General features: G+C 36.7%; 1 protein-coding gene across 4 annotated transcripts in view; it reads left to right on the top strand.

The window, feature by feature from the left end:
• Positions 1-23,029, top strand: part of mdga2a (MAM domain containing glycosylphosphatidylinositol anchor 2a) — a 210,504-nt gene that overhangs the window by 142,075 nt on the left and 45,400 nt on the right. For 2 of the 4 annotated variants that reach the window (XM_015350566.2, XM_015350564.2), the window contains exons 9-10: positions 1,867-2,136; positions 12,213-12,361. In XM_015350566.2, the coding sequence (XP_015206052.1) occupies positions 1,867-2,136; positions 12,213-12,361 (419 nt within the window). Of the gene's footprint in view, positions 1-1,866; positions 2,137-12,212; positions 12,371-23,029 lie in introns of all 4 variants that reach the window. The other 2 variants (XM_015350565.2, XM_015350563.2) reach the window with 1 other exon arrangement.

The raw sequence follows: 23,029 nt of genomic DNA, 5'->3' as shown, positions 1-23,029 counted from the left end.
TATTTTAATTTGGTGCAAAATGGCTATAAATGGTGGTTTTAAAATAACAGTGTAACATCTAAAGCTAAAATATGGATCGCTATGATGCAGTAGTGCTTTATAATGCTAAACTGCACTAATGCTTCAGAAGGCACAGATTTGTAAGCAACATTAAAGCTGCTAGACTGGTACATTTTGTCAGTTTTGTTTATAATACCTTTACCCTACTGGAGAAAGCTAAAATGTCAACACAAAGCAAATGCACAATTTACTTGCTTATTGCATTCTGACTTACATTGCTATTCATCAAAGTATTTGTGTTAAAGAAAAACAGAATTGAAAACGTATCCCAGAGTCTAACAGTGAAGTAAAGTAAAGAGAGTTGAAGAGACTTTTTGAAGGTGTTTAAAAGTTTTATGCTCTTTAAATGCTGTTTGATATCAACTCATTTTATCATTTTATTTGGCTAACACTATGGTTTACAATGATAAAAAATACAGTACATACAGCATATACAGTACTGTGTATTATTTAAATATCTAGATGTCAAAATATGATAATTTATAGACCCGCCTGTAGGTTATACCAATATCCAGAGCTCAAATACCGTTTTTTTTCTCCAAACCAAGGATAGAAAACACAATGTGAATACAAGAACCTATAATTTTACAGTTAAAGTGATTGTGCAATGTCCAGGTAATTTGCCTGTGAAGAGCCATTCTGAACCTGATAGAAACTCACACAGGAACTTGTTTCTGATTTGTTGTTGATATGTGTCAAGGCTGTGTGGTGCCTTTTGTCTGAGAGTGCATCACGGCTTTGATTTCAACGCTTAGAATGTGTACTCGGCACCTGTCTTCTGAAAGAGCAGTATGTGTTCTGTTGTTCTACAGTTAGTTCATATGGCATAGTGCCACTTGGAAGAGCTATGAACATGGAGTTCTTGAGTAAGAGAGGCACAAAGCTTTTACACTTGGCTTTGAAATTACTTTCTTTATTTTGCACAACATGATCTCTTTTCATATGGGATAACAAAGAGGCTACTTTTCCCACTTAGTCTATAAAGTTAAAAAAGTTTTCATAAATGTTTTACAGAACATCACACAGGGATGCATTTAACACACACTGTGAGGTAGACTAAATACATGCACTCTGCGTGACAGAAGATGAAATGAAAGTCACTGATATGTGAAGTTATAAATTGCCTGCAATGAAACTTCTCATTTCTCAGCATTGCTTTCATTAAAACTCTAGTGTATCTTTCATACAGGCTGCTCTTACTAAAGCTTTGCAAAAGTATATTTTCCACGATCCTACTGTAGCTGCATCTTAAAAATGGTGTCATAAGCATGGGATCTGTAATGAACAAAAAGTGAAAAAATGAACAGTGAAACATGAAGCAGAGAGCACAAGAGGAAACGACTTATACAGGAAGTGCATCTAAAAGCGAGAATTGGGCGTACTTCTTTACCCAAAGGGTTGTGAAAGTATGGAACAAGCTTCAAGAAATATCTGGACCAGATTCTTAGGTCAATTAACTACTAACTACCAAAGAGGCTAGACAGACAGAATGGCCTCCTCTCAACTGACACCCTCCTCATATTCTTATACTAAATATACTATTGAGGGCAATGCTTCTTTTTAAGATTTTCAGTTCATCTACAGTATCTAATGGGTTGAATTCTGATTTTCTAAATGTGGAAGATGCCTTATGATCATTGGTATCTAGGCAGATGGACAGATGTTTCTTATTCCAGAAATGTAAAAAATAGGGGGAAATGCTCATCAGCTTTGCTCAAGAACAGGCAGTGGGAGAGTCAGGTGATACATTGTTATCAGTTGAGGCTGCAGAGCAGGCTTTTCTAAACTGTGGTTTCCCCCCCTCAGACCCCCCCACCGTGGAGCCGGTGTTCACCGAGATCCGTCAAGGCCTGAGCCGGAATATTGTGATGAACTGCAGGGTGCTGCGCGCTTACCCTTCTCGGGTTCTCAAGTACGAGTGGAGGCTGGGCTCCCGGCTGCTGACCTCAAGCCAGTTTGACTCGCGGGATGACACCGAGTACATCTTGAGGAACCTGCAGCGGGAGAGCTACGGGGAGTACACCTGTGACATCATTAACGAGGCCGGTGCGGGGAGGTGCAGCTTCCTGGTCACAGGTAACACTCTGCCGTCCACCAATGTGCTCTTTCTCCAGACTGATTCTGATTTCTGTTCAGGTTTTGCATCCTGCAATGGCAAGTCAGAATTCAGATAGTCCGCTCTTGTTAAGTGGGTTAATCGACGCGGGTTTTCCTGAGTGTTGCTCTCATTCTTGTCCGGTGTTTGAATTTCATGGAAAAACTTTTCACGGTTGTAGATCAGTTTCCATATCTTCTGCAGTTCAAGAGAAAATATCTAGTTCTGGTAGGTAAGGACGGCCATTACACTGCTCAGTCGTAATCGTTTTAAGAGATGTGTTTGCACACTCGAATATCTTGCTAAGAGTTTGTATATGTTATTCTATGGCTATGTATCAATACATTTTGGACTTTCACTCTTATCTGCATATAATAGACCTGATTACACAACCCATTTGGGAACATGATTTTCAAATTCATGTGAATACTGTGAATTCTCAAGTGCTAGATACATGATGGTTAATTGCACAATTATTATATTTTTATTTGCTGAGAACAAAAGCCATTTGGAACTAAATTTGGATTTATGGATTTAATGTATCCCAATTTTTTTCAAGTGCAAGTATTTCCAAAATAAAATGCATGTTGTTTTATGCTGAGGATATAATCTAAAATAAGGAAAACAGGCAGCTAGCCTGTTTTGTGAAACTTATAATGAATAAAATGCTTGTTAGTACCAATAGACCAAAGCATTTATCAACAAAGTATAGTCCTATGTCATTAAATAACAAAAACATGCTTATTTGTGCAGCTCATGAATTATTTAAGAGGAGTTATAAATGAGCCTTTTCAAGAGGCTGTAAATTTAGATAGAAAAAAAAAGATGACCCGATTCAAATCTAATTGCCTTTCTGGGTATTTTTATTCTGAGTTTGTGTGTGCATCAAAGCAAAAAGAGAGCACTTGTATAACACAGTGTACTATTGACAGCATTGCATTTCTTGTCAGCTAGATTTCCAGTTTTGACAGGACACACTGGGATCATCCACACACTCCAGAAAATGGCATAAATAAGTAGTTTAGCTACTGTGTCCTGAACAGTTAGTTGAGTGTGTAGAAGCTGAATGATTTGTTGCTTTGATTTTGTTCCACATTGTAACTAACCCATTCTCTCTAGATAATAATTTTAGAAAGGAAAAGTCTATCCCTTTAATATTCATACATTCACACTCTCATGAGTCCCGAATGCATTATCAAGCTCATGAGGAAGACAGTGATATGAGATTTTGTCTTCTGATATATAGACTGTAAAAAGAGATGTACTGTAAAATACTCTCATGTTCTGTATCACACAGTATGAAGTAGGAATGTATGTCACTCATAGGCAGTCATCATCTCTGACTCATCCAGTCAAGCTGAAAGCCACAGGTTTGTACACTTCTTTTCCTGAAGCTTCAGATAAAAACATTTGGTTCATATTTAAATATAACAAATGAAACACTACATACTGTACAGTGATTTTTCTGCAGCCCTCTGAGTAACACCACAAGATAGTTTTTCCATATTTGCTATTATGTAGTCAAAAATGAAATAAAAGCAAACAAGAATGTAAATATTAAAATTATACTGCTATTGCAATTGATAATGTGAGGGTTTTTAAAGTATCAACAATGCACTATTTAGGCTTGAAAGCTCACTTTAGGGAGCACAGTTATTTGTGTGTTTAAAAGATGTGGTGAGTGAAAGAATTCTAAGATGGGCAGATCTCATATTCCTATATCAGTTCCGTGTTTTTATTTATACCATATTAAGAGCTTGATGTAGCTTTTGGATGTGTCTAGCTGCCCTTGAAAGATAGTAAAGCCACTGAGCTGCTTTGGGTGAGGGTATGCTTTAAGACTAAATCATTGAGCCAAGGACAATACTTGGAATGGAGAGGAAGGTGGTATGATATCTGATTAAATGCCCTTACTTCTGTACTTAATGTCCCTTAAAATTCTAGTGCAACTGTATTGAGGAAGTTTATTTGAAATATTCAAAATGCATGTTTGCTCTAGGGCAACCTTGATGTCCTCTAGAGAGACTAACTGGCAGTGGCGTTGCATACTTAATTAAAGATAGTACTATACAATGAATTAGCCCATTGGTGGAAAAGTTTGCATGGTCTGTAGTGACCTTCTGGTGCTCCCCTTCCATAAATTATAGTCTTCTCTGGAGTAAAATTATATTGTTTTAAAAATTCTTGCATATGATTAAGAAGTAATTGAGTGAATATAAGAAACAATGGAATCTTTAATTCATTATAATTATGAGATTACATTAAACATAGATTATAAAACCATATAGGCTGTAGTAAATATGCAGGTTGATTAGAAAGTTACTTCATGCATTTCAGAGCTTACAACTCCCAAAACATTAACATATTCAGCCTGCTGGTGGAATTAAGTTAATTAAGCATGCAAGGCACATTTTCAATGTTCACAGATGTTGAGGCTTTATTTACTGCTGTAAAAAATTTAAAAGTATGATGTAAGCTTTTACACAAACTGTTTGCGAGCTTCTCTGAAGGCACACAGACAATTCTGAGAGCTCCGTACACGTACAGTACAGTGCATACAGGGATAAGACAATATCAGGGGAGACTGTAAAACATATGTGGTGCCCATCATGTATGCAGTTAGAGGCACAATGCAGTACTGTGTAATTTAAAAGTAGTCATAATATATTTTTTTATCTTGTTTCTGATGTGAATGAGGGGCTTATATTCCTGACCAGGGAAATTAGATTATAGCAATACGCTTTTCTGCTGTAACAGCATACTGTAGGTTTTTACACAATGAACAAACCCAAAATAAACAGACTGGTCAGATTTTAGTTGAATTTATATACAGGCTTCCATCAGGTTTAGCTTTGGAGATAGATCACGGCAAAAGTCTGTGGCAGAATTATCAGAAGTGTTTTCTAACCTGAACTACAGTATTGTTAGTACCTTACATTGTGTCTTGCATATGAAATGTTAAATATTATTGACTGGGATGCTTAAAGGCTAGGTGACCACATGGCACTGTTCATCAGTGTAACAAAGCTGTCCTGAAAGTCTTATTTTGTAAAAATTGTGCCTTTCCTGATATAAACATTGGGGCTTAATGCTTGTGTGTTGTAGACATGTAATATGTTATTTACTATCCCTGCCAATGATTAGACTGTCTGAACAGCTGAACAGTCATACTAATTTCTTTGAAAGAGTCATTTCAGGTCTGGTTTTATAGTGAACAGCTGATCTGAGTTACATGCTTACTGCGCACGGGCATTAAGCACCAATTTTCATTTCAGAGTCATATGGTCACCCTATTAGAGGTTCAGAATAACTTGATCCACATTTGTTATTTAATCAGCAGTTAAATAACAGCAGTCCTGTTCATTTACATTTTTCTTTAATTCTGCCCAGAATGACCAAAACACGAGCAACTACATACTGCATTTATCAGTATGTAGGGCTGTGCTGTTCCATTATTATAATACGCACATTATAGTAGAAGGGGGTAAAGGAGAGAACACATTTATATATATTCAATTATATGAATACTTCTTAGTTCTGTAGTCATGTTTCTGTGTTTATAAATGGTTAGTGCAAACTTATATGACGTTGATACTTTTTGTGCATTAGGCATATTGCATCCTCTTAGATTTAATGAATATTCAAGTGAGTATTCTGTACAGTATGAATACTGTATTCTTTTCAGAATTAAAGTTTGACATCCTGAAATTGTTTAATGATCAGTGTGAGTGATTCCAGTCTGCATACTGTATCTAAAAGTGTGTTGTCCCTCATCACGAGAGGTAATGTCTGACTTCAGAGCCTGAACTTTGAAACCTCCTCCCATGGCCAGTGTACAACTGCCAGGCAAACACAGGAAAGGGGAATCTTACCAGTCTTGTACCTACAGTATGGACAACATCCTGTCTCAAACTATTCCTGAGGAGCACAGAGTAAAGGATGTGATAATATACAGTATATTCAGGCATAGATCTACAGTAGAACTGAATGCACTTTATACAAAAGTTCAGGGTTATATATGCTCCCTTATTCTCCTAATGAACGGCAATGGACTTTTTAGAGTCCAATCAGCAGATACCAAAGTCTTTTTGTGTATAAGTTTTTTCGTTGCTTTTAAGCTATGGTTTTAATATCCAAAGTGATTTTTACAAAGGCAGATCTGTGTATCTCATTTCTTTGACTTGCATGCTCTCTTACTGAATGTTAACATTAAAAAGTTAAATGTATTCATTGGTGTTAAGAAATATTTACAGAAAGAAAGTTAAATTCCCCCCTCTCTACACCTGCTTTATACTCTGAGAAAAAAAGAAAAACAGTCATCTTAAAAAATATAGAGTTTCATCCCACACCCCTGAAGGGATTTACAGTAAAGGAACAAGATACAATAAGATGTATGGTATGAAATATGAGTAAAAACCCCTTAGCAGCCAAAACAGCTAGTAATGAATGAATTAGTTTGTAAAGATCAGAGGGGATTTCTATGAGAAATATACCTGCTCTATACAGTATGTGTTTGTGCTCTGGCGATTTCCTCCTACTGCTGGGGAATGAGGTTCTGGAGAATGAATCCCTCTGTGAGAGAAACTCCCTCACTCCACAGATCATTATCTGGGGATCGTCCTCCTCCCACCATCAAGAGATAATAACACTTTTCAGCATCATCCAAGATTGGCAGATAAATGAATTGCAGCCATAATTTGCAATATATTTGGCTCAGGCAACTGGAAGATTAATGGAAATACAAGAAAAAGCAATATTGAATCCGTGGGGCCGTGAACTTGAAAATTTCATATTTTTCATCAATTATATATGAGGCTGGAACTGGGCTTTGGCAGCCAACGATTGTCTTTAATGGGTTTACTTGGAAGAGAATAATGTGTAGTGGAGTGTGCTGCAAATGTTTTACTGGCCTGCAGAAACACCCGAGGCATTGGAATATTAACCAGGCTTAGGGAGTGACTGGAGTGTGAGAGTGGACACTCAGGGCTGGTCACCTGTTGCGCTTAAAGCTGGAATGCGTGTAGCCAGCAGGTGAATCTCACAATTGTTGTGCACTGTCCACTTGTGAGGCCCTTTTTTCAGTTGCTAGAACCTGTGTAACCTGGTCCAGAAATGTTCACTTCTGCAGGTGGTAAAATGTAACTCTAGTTGCATTCTGAATACAAACATATTTCATATAATTTTTTTTTAGTTTTCTTAATTGACAATCCCCACTGCCTACGTATGGCTAAAGTGCAGCGTGATCTAAAAACACAGTAAAAAGGTTTGAATTAGCTTTTAAAGAACTACAGTATGTTAAAAATGCTGTGTGTAATTATTGTAAAATACTTTGGAGGTACCCTGGACCATCATCAGATATTAACATCAAACATTACCTGAGTATTACCATCATCCCATTGGAATTTACAAGCAACATTGTGATGGAAACTGGGAAACTCACAGAGTGCATAAAAATTAAAGCATTAATTGAGAGGAATTTGGACAAAGTGATGCAATATGAAGGGGTGGTCTGGTTATTTTCAACTCTCACACTCTTACCAAACACTTTCTTTTAACCCACAGAAAAGGGATACAGTCGTCAAATTGAGATTTATATATTTTTTTGCTTTTTACTCTCTCACTCCAATGATATCCCACAATAGTCTTTACATGTAGCACACCACATTTGGTAAACGTATATAAGAATAGCAGGATATAAATAATCAATTTTTATTTATCTGCATCCCACTTCCATGGTTATTAGCTAGAATGTAGAAACACTATAATGTAGATAAAGGTCGAATGACATGTACACCACTGAACGTTTAAAATTCACGTGAAGAAAATGGGATCAAAACAAGATTAAATTGCACTGAATTGTTGCAACCAGTGTTTTATTAAGCTTTAATTAAACACAGATGAAACTGTGTTTTGTTGGTATCCTGTACATTGCTGTCTATTATCTACTCATTTAATGACCCGAAAAACCTGCCCTGCCAGTAGAATTAGAAACTTGTGAAAAATAAAAAAGAAGGGAAAGCATAAGGTGTATTTTCCCCATAGTGGCTGTTAGACCAGCATTATAAATTAGCTGGGCATTCTTCCAAGTTTAGTAAAGCCTTTTCACAAAAGCACATCAATATGTAGATACAGCCCCTCCCCCCCTCCATTTTCAGTTCAATAGAAGAAAACTATTGATCACACCCTCAGGTTGTTAATGAGTCCCTCCCATTTAATTTGTTTATTTTCATGTGTTCATTCGCTTAAATTGTACTCACCGATTGTGATTGTGTCTGGTGTTCAAGATTGAGGATAAGAGTTGGTAGGGTTCCCTGAGGAAAATGACCTTGAGGGGGGCTGAGACCCGTAGGTCTCCAGAGGAACTACATTGCTATGCAGGTGGATGGAGTAGAAGGAGCAGGAAAGAAATGAGATTCATGTTGTACTGTAGGTTTATCTTCGGTATCATATTTGGTACACTTTGCCAATAATGACAGAAAGTTAGCATCCTACTGACTCCTGAATGTGTAACCATGCCTAGTCATCTAACACAGATGGATGTCCTGTGAAAGAACAACAGACCATCGAGACTTTCATCCAGGCAGACATCTTTGTTCTCTTTATAAACATAAAACAAAATAAATTCAAACAGCATTGAAACTTTTGTGGACATTATACAGTAGGTAAATGCAAAGATCAGGATTTTCAGATCTCCAGTTTTAGCTGGAGCTTTTAAAAAGATGTTTTGTTAATGTGAATGCTTCAGGTTTTTGTTTTGTATCTAATGTCAGGCATTCTTAAATTATTAGTGATAAAACTTTAACGCAGCAAGATATTAACAAAAACATCCAGTGTAACTCTGCATGTCCCTTGATAGCATCTTATTTGAAAATCTAATAACTTTTATGAAAACAATAATGAAATAGATTTTACATAGGAGTGAAGACCCTTCAGCCCATCTATCTCAATTGATTGTTAATAGATAATTGATGCAAGAATTTTATCCATTTGTTTCTAGAAAGTATCAGCTTTGACAGCATGGGTGGGTAGCGATGTGCCCTCAGTGTGAAAATGTGCCTCCTGATCTCAGATTTAAATGCATGTCCCCTGAGTTCCCACCTGTGCCCTCTGGTTTCTTTCCATGATAATTCAGAACAGGTCCATTATTTGTTGACCCCTCAGGTTTATGGATACTTGAATCAGGTCCCTTTCATATTCACAGCTAAAAGCATGCAGTTCTTGTAGCCTGGAACGGCTGTCAGAGTGGGACATTCCTTTAAGCTTGAAAATGTATCCAGTCACTCTTCTCTAGACTGATTCTAGAGCAACATTCTTTTTAAGTGCTTATTGCTCCTATGCATCTTCTAATTGCAATCTTCACACTGTATCTGGAAGATGTAAATGATGTGTCTGCAAAAAAAACTTTTTAGAAACTCTGTGTTATACATCTTGTTTTTTGCTGGTTTCTTCCACCAGCATGTAACGCTGTGCAAACGGAAAAAGATTACTGACTCTACCTGAATCTGGATCATTTATTTAACTAAGAGCAGAAGTTATTCTAATACAGATCCCTGTGGTACTCCGTTCATTAAAGTACATCACTCTAATTTGAGCATTCACCCCTTATATCTGCTCATGATTTCTATCACTTAACCAACTCTCAATCTAAAAGCAAGCATCGCCTTCAATGCTTACCACTTGCAGTCTGAGAGTTTAAATTTTTTAGCAGGCTTTCAAACCTCCTCTGAACTGAAACTTTATTGTAAATATACCATGTTCTTTGATCCATTACTTCAACTGCTTGTTCAAAGAACCATCAACAAATTAGTCCAGATGTGCCTTTTCTAAATTTATGTTGATGGTTACCTGGAATCCTATTGCCATACAGATGATCCTTTTAGTGTGGTTCTAATTATTGATACAGACAACCTAACATGTAATAGAATTAACAAAATAAATGGCAATAGTAGTGACACTTTTGTGGACATTACATGCAAAGATAATTAGCTATAATTACTGCTCTATGGATGGCTGCAACATTTTCAGTTTTCCAGTTGATGGATATTGCGTTGTCTTGGCTGTTGGAAGAGTTTTGTTAATGGTCAATGAATAGTTTGTTTCCTTTAACTTCATTTAGTAGAATACCATCAGGCCCTGGAGATTTGTTTATCGTAAATGCTTCTAATACCTATAAAACATCCTCCTCTTCTATACTAATAATATTTATTATAGTATTTTGTCTTTGACAGCCTGAGGCATATTGACATTTTTTTTCCTGGGCAAGCACCTGAATGAAATATTCATTTAGCATATGCATATTTAATATATTTCTGTTTAATTGTCTAAAGGTTTCCCATTATTATCTCTAAATCACTATATTTCATCCTTTATTATTCTTTTGTTGTTTTTATACTGAGTTCCTTTCTTTATTTTTTTTGTTATCCACTTGAGTCTTATCTCAAATATACTGGGCTCTAAATACCCCAGACAGGGCTGTTAAATGAAAAATGGGCCCAACTCCTACTGCGATTTAGGATAGCCAATCGACCTGCTAGCATGTCTTTGGGAGACAGAAGAAAATTGTAGTTCTACATGTGGAGAAAACCCGCATGAACACAAAACACCTTATAGAGTGTCTCATCTTGAAAGTGGTCCTAGTCACTTCTCATATTTGCATTATCCAAGAATGTACAGTATATCAAAAAGACAGCAAATAATAATACACCCGGTCTTTTTGTTGGCTTCACAGATTCTTTTGATTGTGAATTATTTTGAATTCTTTACTTTTGATTGGACTATGTACTGTATGCTACTGTATATATTACATACTGTATACTCCACAGCCAGTGTTATTTTTCACATACTGTATTGTATGATGTAAAAAGTCACATATATGTAAGAATTCTGGAAGTTCAGGTACTCTACCTAAAGGCTGTTTTACCTGAAACATTATTTGCAAATGTTAAAGGATATCTTGATACTATATGTACATAGCACAATAGTATTGCAATGAAATTTTGTACATTGTAGATTGTAACTCATGAATTTAAAACAAATAGACTGTTATATTTCATTTTTAGAAAAACAAAATGTTACTGTTTAGGACTCTTCTGTTCTAATTTTGCAATCTGAATCTGACGTGAACTCCTGTAGAACATACTGTAATTGTTGTTATTTTACATTTGGCCTGTTAAACACCTTGTTTCTTTTTAATGTATAGCATAGTCATTTGCAGCAATTGACGTTTAATTGAACAGTGATGTTTTTCACTCATAGGAATGACTTGGCTGTTTTTATTGTTCTTTGGATTTCTTTCATCATTATGTTAATGTTATAGTTTTCGAACCCTGGTTCCTTGGACCTCTTGAGGTCTGTTTTAATGTTTTAAGTTTAACAGGTGTGTTTTTAATAATGATAGGCATTATTCAGATCAGTTTCATGTTTTGTTTACATTGGGGTTTCTTATTCAAGGGGATTTTCCTGAAGTGGGGTTAACCGTTCATAAAAAGGTTGAAATTTCCCTGATTTAGGTGTTTTAAACTAAACTTTAAACTAAACAATATACATTTAGTATTACTACAGTATGAATGCTTCAGTTGTAGTGTATTGAAATTACCAGGAGCGTGTCTAAAAGACATTTATACAAGAGTACCAGGGATGGTCTTGGGCTGACAAATAGATAGATACTTTATTGATTTAGATACACGCGTTTAAGAAAATGCTTTGCAACTACAGAACCCAGATTATGTGTTCTTATATAAAAAAACAACATTTTACTTAAAACAGGAGGTGGATAGATGTTTTATAAATGAATCCCTAGGCAATGAAAAGCTTTCAGATGTACTTTACACCAGGTTAATGCCAAGGTTAGTCAAATATTGCACATTCCCATGCAGTGCTGGTGGGGTTTTTGGTATCATGAGCTCTTTAATTATGCTACTGAATTATTAGCTAAGCAAAGATCTGGTGTTAAACTCCTGTGGATGAAGGAACTGGATGGTGGATTATCGCACTGCAAACTGGGGTGAGTTGTAATGAGAGGACTGTGTGAGAGTAAAACTGCTGGTTTGTTTTACAGGCAAGGCCTACCCTCCCGAGTTTTACTACGACACCTACAACCCACTCTGGCAAAACCGACCTCGCGTGTACGCCTACAAACTCCAGTGGACTCAGATGAACCCTAATGCAGTGGACCGCATCATTGCCTATCGTCTGGGAATCAGGCAGGTGAGAGAGGTGAACCACATTTCAATACCAACTTTCTTCAAAATCCTATGTTTTTTTTTGCACAAGTGACCTCAAAGTTGTAGTTTAATTTTCGCATGATCCGAAAGCTATTTTTCACATTTGCAATGTGTGTATGTGAAGGCTGTATTTCACCATTACAGGAACCATCAGAAACCATTTACTCTCTGAAGTATTTTCCTTCCTTCAAGTTGTGGGTTACCCTTTTATTTTTCCCACTGATTTAAGGTTTTAGCAACAAGAAAAAGGCAATTACTGTTTAATGTTTTGCATAAATGTATTCTTAATACTTTTATTACTATTGGCATCTTTGTAATTTGCAGATCAGTTCACGTTTGATCATTTTGCTGTAGGTCTATCATTTGAATGGAGGTCAGATTCGAATACTTTAAGATTCAACTACGATTGTGGCCTTCTGGAGTGGCCTTTTTCTGTAGCTTAGTTTTGTGCTGAAAAAGTACAAAACCATTCAGATGTCTTGGCTGTGGCTTTAATCCTTTTCCCTGCGTAGACAACCTTTTGACATTACCACAGAGGAAAGCTAACAAATGGCATCTGACATTTTTGACAGGCATGGCTGTGTCTCTGTGGAAGATGCCCGGAGGAAGTTAGACTCAATCCTCTTTAGTGTGCTTGTTCGTACCCCCCTGAGAGTACAGTTTCACTGATAATGAGCAGGACTTGCTCTCTTGTTCCAGCTGTCACCATAATCTTTTCCTGACTGGCCAGCTTTAGGGACAGTTTCTCTGTGAAGTTCTTTATGTTGCCCTTATCCAAAATATAAATTATTTCAGACTTTGTTCTTGTTTTTACTAAAATACTCAAAGTGAATTGTTAGGTGGCTTGTGTGTGTGTGTGTTTTTTAAGAGTGTTCTTCATTTTCATGCTGGCAATTTACATTAGATGAATGAGAATATACCAATAGGCTGAAGATACCTCAACTGTGAAGCAGTTTACTTACAAAGTCCTGTGAATTCCTTGAGATGAAAGAGTATTGCAATTTAAATGCAGGGTACTACAAAATAAAAAATAAGCAGTTAAGTTTAATTTTAATCTTGTTTAAAACAACAATCGTTGTTAACTAAATTGTTGTTTGTCCTGCCTTTTTCTTCCCATCAGTGCACAGTATATAGATGTCACACTTCTCTCAACAAAGATTGATTGTTTTTGTTGGCAGTGAAATAGAGTTAATAGGACTTATACCAGAAGTACAGCCTTTTTATTAAGACAGTTGACAAAAAGCCAAACCTTGCATAAAATGAGGACAAAAACCGTTGTGATTTGTCCTTATTCTCTCTGAGAACATTGTATTGAAAATCCAACTTGTTCAACAAGCTGAATTGTACTTTGACTGATATGGTCTTTTGTAGGAGCACAATAAAGGATATATTTAGTTCACAAAAAATCCCTTAAAAAGCAAGCAACAATGTTTTACAAATTAACTGCTCTATTGTATTATATCCATTTAATGTGATATTGGATTGCTTTCATTCATTCTGGATTTTTCCTGATTTTCAGATTTCTTTTGTGACAGTTTACTGTAGTTCATTTTTGCTTTCTTATAACTCTGGCCTTGAACCAGCCCAGATCAGATCTTTTTCTTCTGTCAAAACAGGAGGCATAATTCTTTGGCAAGCACTGTGTCAGTGTCAGCATTTCTTCGTGCCTACAGTATCTATAGCAGCCCTGTCACTTACAGCATTGCCTGGTGCGCTGTGTTTGAGTAATTGAGGTGTGGTTATGGGCACGTTAAAAAAAAGAAACTTCTGATCACTTGGTCTGAAGTTGTTTGCCCCAAAGAAAGATCATCCTGATTGTAACAGCTTGAGCTCTCAGGCTGTAACATTCTCCAATGCTTGTTTTTCTAGATGAGAGGTAATCCTTACTGGGTGGGACAGTGGCGCAGTGGTTAGCATTGATGCCTTGTAGGACTGGGGCCCTGGGGTGCTGTCTGTGTTCTCCTTGTGATAGTTTCAGTTTCCTTCGGGTGCTCTGGTTCCCACCCACAGTCCCAAGACATACTGGTTCTGTAGGTTGATTGGCTTCTAGAAATATTGGCCCTGGTGTGTGTGTTTCTGCCTTGTGATGGACTGGTGCCCTTCAAGGGCCCTTCAACCCATTTCTTGCCAGGACAGGCTTTGGCTCTTCCGCAACCAGTATTGGATAGAGGATAGTAAATGGATCAATGAATTAATCTTTACCATACTCAACCTTGCAATTTGAGAGGAGGAATTTCCGTCTGAATGCCACCAAATTTATGATAAAACCTCACACAGCTAAAGTGGTAAATATTGTGTATGTGTGAAAGTAAATGCATGCAGATACAGTATACAGTATACAGTATATACAGTATTTGCTTTTTACATCTTAACTTGATAAGTAGAAAATGCAGAACAGGCACTTTAGAGTTGATGGTGTTCAATTGTCCATTCTTCTTTCATTTCTTTTGTACTGTATATTGTCTTGCGCAGCCATATTGCTCAGTTATTTTGCTATATCAAAGTGTTGTGTCATAATCAAGATCCAACTCCCGAGATGTTCTCTCCCCCTGGAGACACTTCAATGGCCAAGGGCTTTGCCAGCGGTGTGTGGAAATATGGAAATTTGCGTAGGTAAAATTAATTAACTTCATTAGTTCTAACTCCCTTTGTTTCCTAGTCAAATCACCCTAACATCCAGCATAATATGAGAGCACAACAAATACCAAAATAACATTAGATGTGCTGATAAATGCTTATTTAGAAGTGACAAGGTACATTGAACACACTGAATTCAGTCAGCCAGCTCAAATGTAGAATTGAATTGGACAACTGCTGCATGTCTTAAATTAATATGAACTGCATTTCTCAGAACTTTGTGAAGGCAAAACCCTGAAACAAGCTGTAGTAAGAAAAAAGTTAAAATATTTTAGCACTTCTGCATGCATGTAACTGTGTCTCAAACCCTGATTTAATCTCCTTAAGTAAATGTCATGTAAAATTGTCAGATAGAAATTGAAGTCAATATTATCTGCATGATACATAAGTATATAATGGTATGAAAGACACAAGTAAGGAATTATTTTTCTTAGAAAGATAATTAAACCTTGTAAATATGCAATCCACATCTTATTATTACTTGTGTTTCCCCCCTGTGTCTTACTCCATACCTTCTAATAACTTTTGGAGAAACCACAGGAGAGCTCCGTGTCTCTGTGTCTACTTAATAAGAATCTGTAGAATTTGTCTGTAGAAAGAGTTTAGTATTGAAGTATCTGATAACTGTTTCTTTGTATTGCTGTGTTGCATTCTGTGGTCACATATGTAAGAATGGCAGAGCATAGTCCTGCTTTCAAGAAAGAAAGTGTGAAGAAGATCACTCAAAATCAAAAGACACCTTATACTGATAAAACACAGTTGGGGAAGGTGGGAAAACGCCTTCATGCTACCTTAATCAATGTCTTTTGTCTGTTATGATATTTGAGCTGATTCCTTAACTTTGTGTTAGTCATGTTCTTTAAGAGACCTAATGTTCCGGAGAGGCAAACCCCTTTCCACCTGCTTTGTTTAGTACAAACCATTGTAGCCCTGCTGTAGCAGGGGATCTTGTTCTGAATGCACTCCCTAAAAGCCTAGTGCATGACATCACCAGCAGCTTTTGGCAATTTAGCTGGGTCCGGTGACTCTGTAAACCATGTATAACATGGCAGCCCACACTATTGTTGGACTAGTCAGATAAAAGCATTGCTTCTGGGGAGTGTAGTGTGAGCATGATCTGCCAACTTCCCCTTGTCCTACTGCAATACCACACCATCCACTGAGCTGAAATAGCACAGGGCATTCACTAAGGCAGCCAGGGTCGCATACCAGAGGACTTGGTATCTGTTGTTACTATGCAAGAGAGAAACCACCGAAAGACAGTCATTTGAAAATCAGTCTCCTGATTGTCCCGATTGTACCTTATGGTGATTTACTGAGGATAAATTTAAAAATATACAGGTAGGTTGTTCTCATTTAGACCTCTGCCTGGTACGCCCCGGTGTTTTTTATGTTAAGCCTCATGTTAAAAGTAACAATACCTGTTCTTACTAAAATTAAATTCTGACTCTTTTCATTGCCAATCCTTTTCTTCAAAGGTAACAATAAAAATGTTTTAGTCCCCCAAGCCTTTTCTCTTAATGAAATGGTTTGTGTCTGAGGAAAAAAAAATGCATGAAGTGGGCTTCTTTTAGCAGTCCTCAACTGGCAATCACCAGAATAATTCTAAACAGAGTATGCAATTGATTGCAATCATCATGCATTCATATTTCCATGTGTTTGATTCTGCTTTGCTTTCTCTCTGTAGTCAGTCCGCTTTCAGTCAGGGTCTTACCCATTTTGAAATGACAACCTTCCCCAGTTTTGCTTAACAGAAGGCCTCATTGGTTAAGCTGTCAGCAGCCATATGGTTTGATTTATATGTTGCCAGGCTTCTGAATGCTGGTGGCCACCCATTGAAGCTGAAAGTCATTGATAAAGGTAAAAGGCTGCAGTGTTTTTTATGAGTGTTTATCATTTTATCTTTTTATTTCAAATGGAATAATTCATTACACTTGAGTTTTGACCTCTTGCTGGTCATCATTACGAGAAAATCATTTTTAGAAAACACAATGAATTCTGTACCATGACAACATCCTTATAGTAAAGTGAGGCAGAGCCACTGGCAATTTGCAGCACAGTGACTGCCAGTAAGCTGCAGTGAGCCCTGCTGTGCTGAAAATGAGCTTGAGTACTATTTTTCTCATTGTGCTTTTGGGCTAAATGAATATCCAGAGACTTGAACTCTGTGCCTCAACAAGAGAGTACTTTCAGCAGCCACATAGTTTTTGTGCAGATTTTTTTCTCATTATATTGGAAGGAAAATGGAAGACTTGTCGATGGAGAAGCATGCCAAGTTGCCTCTAAGGTATACATCACACAAATGTCATTTGCATAATATTAGTTTCTTACTTGTTTATTATCCCATTATGTGTGCTTCTGAAAATGATTCTTTATTGCTATGTGGGCACCTGTCGATCTGAGGCTGATGTTTAATACAATACAGCGGTGAAAATTAAACCATAAAGATCTTTGTGGGCCCTTAAACAAATCATTAGGAGGAAATAGAACATTACATATAATTTACTGCAGTAGACTTGTGAAATCTGGCTGTTTCTTTGGCCCTTGCTGCACTGGAGAAATACAATGCCAAAGAGGTACAGTATATATACTGTTTATAATTTAATGATGATCCCTGATGTATTTGGAATGTCACTCTGGACAGAATTCTCTTGACAGTCTCAAAGGATGTTGAAACAGAAAGAGCATAGTGTGCTTGTCTGGGAATATGAGCACTGGGAAGGTAATACATATAAGCACAGTTTTGATCGCAGGTGATGGCAAAATAAAAAAGTCTGTTTCATCCTTCAAGGGAAGCAAAGAATATACCTGGTTTAAAAAAAAAACTCATTTACAATGGTGCCCTGAGGTTAAGAACTGTACAAATAAGATAAAAATCCAGGAGAATTCACATATGGGACCAGCCAGTGTAAGCTACTGTATGATGATTAAAAATTGTTGGCAGTTGCTTTCCTTATTACCTCCAAGGTCTACTTACCATCTGCACTTTTTTTTGTAATGAATAGTGTGATGGAAATAATGTTCTAGAAGGACTGACAGCTTTAAAATTTGAGCTTGTGTCTCTCCACCAAGCACAGGTGACAGAAAAGCAGAAGAAATTGACCCATTCTAACCCATCCTGTACAGAAATCAAATCAAGTACAAAATTCATATACTGTAATTTTTCAAGGCCCTTTGTCCTGTTATTTATATTTCTCTATGAGTGCTTTGAGCACGGGACACAAATGAGAGTCAGAATATACAAAAACATACTGACTACTGCAGAGTAGGGAAACATACAGGTACAGTATACACAATAATGTTAGAATAACATGATAGTATTAGGATTTAGGGCTGTTGCTTATCAAATACCTAGACATTATGTGTTTCTGGTTTGTGGCATGATGAATGTTAATCATTATTTTTCCTAGTTTACATATGATATAGGTTTATAGGATATAGAATGTATACTGATATGACTTAAGCTGTATTGTAAATAATTTGAGAAACTAGTTATATTCACAGATGATACTAACATAAAAAGAGTTCGCCGACCCCAATCCAAACCAGAGGCAACCTAGCAGACTTTCAACAGTGAAAAATGAAGTAGAGGACTCAAGTGGAAATTACAGGGCAGTGCGTTAAAAACTGAGAATTGGGTGCACTTTTTATACAAAGGTTTATGGCAATCTGGATCAAGATACCCAGCCATGTTGCTGAAGCTTATACCTGGTTTCTTTCAAGATGAGACTTAATGAGCTACTAGCAACTAAACAAGCTATCTTATCTACAGTAGGCATCCTTAACAGACTGACATGTTTTTTAAAATAAGACATGCTTTTTAAAATAAGAGGAACTAATTATTACAGTCATTTTAAAGACTGTTTTACAGCAATATACTGTATACAGTGATGTGTAACAGTTTGTGGTACAGTATTGGAGACCCCCTGCACAATACTGTAGCATTCTTCAGCTGCTTTAGACCACTTTCACAGTGGACTTGTGAAATTGAGCTGTTTCTTCAGCCCTTGCTTCACTAATAAACTCAGACACTTTATAGTATGTTTAAATTGTCTTTAGCATACTATAGAACACATTGTAGGATTTATTTTAAAGATTATTATATTTTCATTGTGGAAGTGATTTTAAAGTACAGTTTATAGTTGACGTCTGTTTAGTAACTCTTTAAAACCTTTTCTTTTTAAAAGCAAGCTTTCGAAAAGCACGCTTTAATGAAGATGCAAGTTATAAGGATTTGCAAATTGCACAAAATCCCAAAATGAATGCAAAAAACAAAGCAGATTTGTGCTTTTGCAAATGATAAACTAAATCTAATCAAAATTCATTTACCGTTCCAAGCATGGAAAATTGGGCTATTGTTTTTGCAAAGCCCTTTTCAAATGTTCTGCTTTAGCTCAGAAATCCAATTAAAAGATATAATTGGTTTAAAGTTGTATTTGTTTTTGTTGGCGAGAGGTGTGAGGCCTTTTCTGGCCTGTTTTTGGTTTGTTTTGTTTTTCAACTAGGCAGTTAAAGTTAGAGATCCTAAATTACAATAAATTAATAACATGCCCTGACTCCTTTTTTTTTCTGCTGAAGAAGGCAATTAATTGCTTAATGTTGCTATTACCATCATGGCGAAAGACTAATGGAAAAGTAAAAGAAATAAGTAGCAATGTTTTGCATTTGTGCATAGCTAAGTATCCTTAAAAATTGAATTCAACAGTCAAATTGGTTGCATAAAAAAGTGCTGTTGCAGCTGACTGCCAGCCTACTTCTTTTGTGCGATTGTTCTTTTGCTGCTGTCTGGCTTAGAAGCATGGCATCATCTCGCCTACTCAGCCTACCAGAGTCACACAGCTTGTGACACATGCCTGGCCCTATTCACTGATCAACAAGACACCTCATATAACTGCATTCCATGCGGCCTGGTATTTTAACCTCTTTAGAATTTCTAGCCGTGTGCTGTTTATCCTCTGAGTTTCTTATATGTTGACTGCCTGTATGCAGTTACCCATACAGAGTGTTTGCTCTTTATTGTCAGACACTTTAACAGACTTAGATCTGCAGTCTGTGACACAGACCATACAGTACATGCTGCCAAGATATTTTTTAAAGCATCCCCTGGGACTCCATTCTGATAATGCAACTCTGTCTGTTGTACATACAAGACTTAAGTGTAACAGCTCGTGAGGAAGGGGTAATTATCATTTAAAGCAAGTAAAGAACCCGTAAGAGCTGGTGCACCAGCAAGTATCACTTTCAAGGCTTGGGAGAGCCTTTAGAAAGATATAGATATATTGGAATATTCAAGAGATGAGGAAACTATGATAGGCAATAATAACTAATTGATTAACAATAAAACATTCTTGACATATACAGTATGGTGTAGTGCTCCTTTTTTGCTGTTAAAATGTAACATTCTGCCAAAAATGAAGCAAGGAAGACAGAATTCATTTTATAGCAGAATTTGTAGTTCACTACTCTTCATTGGGAAGACAAGGATGTCAAAGGTCTGGTGTGTTTGTATATAGGATTTCTGTTGTGATTCCATAAAACTTTGTTTGGCTAAGGTCATGATATTGTAATAATTGTCTGGGGAGCACCGAGTCTGTGCAGATTAGATACTGCTCACTCGTGACCTCCCAGAACAACATGAGCTTTCCTATCTTCTAAACCAGTGCATTTGGTAATAAAAGTCATACATCACAGATAGCCTAGTCCTGCTCTTGACTTCCTAAAGGACAATTTAAATACATGCTAATAAGGGTGAGGGTTGTTCATTCTTCCTAAAATCCCTGCTATCACACTTTTCATCGATTTATTCCTTTATGTTAATTGGCTGTTTAAGCTCACTTACTGGGATGCAATGCAGAAAGGTGGAAGGAGATTTGTAAGCAGTGTTGCTACAGGATGCCTGGAGTTAAAGCCCTGGACAGTTAAACAGAGTGAGCTTCACAATAATGGGCTCTTCTTCTACCATCCTTTCTGACAGATACATAGTCAACTATGACATATGGATAAAAACGATGTCCAGTAAATACATTTTCACTGCCTGAAAAGCAGGTAAAGGACCCAAGAGCTTGGGCTTCATTACATTAAGCTAGAATGTAATGTATTTTGTTACATTAAGGTGGAATATTTGTCTCTACCTATGTACTGACCCTGTCTGTTTTGTGATGAGATTCAACACCATTGAAGACGAACTCTGTAACACGACGAGCACTGTAGCTCTGTGCCTATTGCCCTCTGCCTCAGGAGACAGGAAAACATTGTGCTCATCCTTAATATTTCTGTGACCATATTTATTCCTAGAGAAATTTCAAGTGTTTTCTAGGTCCAAATTAAAGATCTTTGATTGCCAAAGCCTCATCGTGTCTTTGCAAGAAGCCTCATAGAAAAAAGAATAGTGATTTTAATGATTTGAGTGTTTGAGAGGAAATTTGTTATTGACATTAGAGGCTGAGAAGAATATGGTTTAAGGGCCTGATGCATTCCTGAAGCACAGAAGAAGTGGGTAGGGAAGAATTTGCATTAACAAAATGCTTTTTTTTTTTCACTGAGATCTGCGGGATGATGACATGAATGAGACGAGAGAGTTGGTTGCCAAGGTAACAAACAAGGCATTTTACATCAGAACAGCATCACAAAATTAAAATAAAGCTAGAACAAAACAGCAAAAATATTCAGGGAAGAAAGTCCAGCTGTGAAGTTCTGTTTTTTTTCTCTCTAATACAGTTATCCTTTCGGTTCTGAAAATATAAACCAATCGCTCATGAATTTACATTGAAATTCTCCAATGTGACTTTGATCTTTAACTTAGTTTCCTATTTCAAAGGGAAGGCTCATGCCCCAAGCTAGAAGTTTATTTCTAACAAGACAGGCAATGCATTTTAAAGCCAGTAATTGGATTATCATGTATCTGGTTAAAGTGCCTTGGTTTGTGTTTCTTATTGAGTTTTTACAGAAACAGAGATGGTTTTTAAGTCTTATCAGAAAAACTGGGTGTTCAATGCTTTTAATTTACCAAAGTCTTTCTTAATACCTCCCAGTTTTTTATGAACATAAGTTTCAAACAGAAAGAGAATATTCAGGATAATTAGGCCATTTACTAGTTAGTAGTTAATTGATTCACAGATATCCTCTAAGCATTTCATGAAAGAAACCAAGGTATTCCTACACCATACTCCCATGGCCTTTTGCAAAAAGGGTGTCTCATTTTCTTGGCTTTAAATGCACTTTCATGTGATTTCCTCTTGTGTCCTTTGGTTCATGTCTCACAGCTGATTCTGAAGAAGTCTTCTGGGTTGACTTTGTCAGTGCCTTTGAGGAGTTTGAAGACTTGAGTCAGGGTCTCTCATAGACTTTTCTTTTCACATCTTATGATAATCTGAACTGGACACAGTATTCTAATGAGGTCTTGCTAGTGCATTGTGATTATAACATAACATCCCTTGATTTAAAGCTCTGGATCCTATGCTTTTAGTTGTATTTTTTCGTTTTTATTGCTTCTCCACATTGACTAGTTGTCTAGTTGATGTAGGTGATTGACAATCTTTTTCTGGAACTACGTCAGGCTCAGCATTTCCCATTTTGTATTTATAGTTTATGCTTTTGCTACGTGTATGAACAATAATACTCAGCACTTGTCTCCATCAAGCGTTATCTGCCATGTGTTTTCCCAGTTTAGAATTGTATCTGAATCTTTTTGAATTTCATTTGCTGTTTTTCCAGTGCTTGCTTATCCTCCAATGGTGGTATCAAATGCATACTTTACTAGTTTACTACCTGTACTAGTATCAGGTATCAGATCATTGATATAAATGGGGAAGAGCGGTGGTCCTAGGAAAGATCCCAGTAGTACTCCACGAATTATATTGCCTCAATCTGTGCATTCACCCATTATCTCTAATTTGTTTTCTGTCTGCGTACTTTTCCCATGATGGTTTGGATTCACTGTGACAGATTTTTTAGAAATAAACCTGCAAAAATTCCAAGACAATGGTATTTAAATAAAGGTCATTTGAGAAGGACT

The sequence above is a fragment of the Lepisosteus oculatus genome, chromosome 8 (genome assembly GCF_040954835.1).
Source record: "Lepisosteus oculatus isolate fLepOcu1 chromosome 8, fLepOcu1.hap2, whole genome shotgun sequence".
Lineage (NCBI taxonomy): Eukaryota > Metazoa > Chordata > Actinopteri > Semionotiformes > Lepisosteidae > Lepisosteus > Lepisosteus oculatus.
The sequence above is the reverse complement of the archived record's forward strand: the minus strand, read 5'-3'. Positions and strand labels throughout refer to the sequence as shown.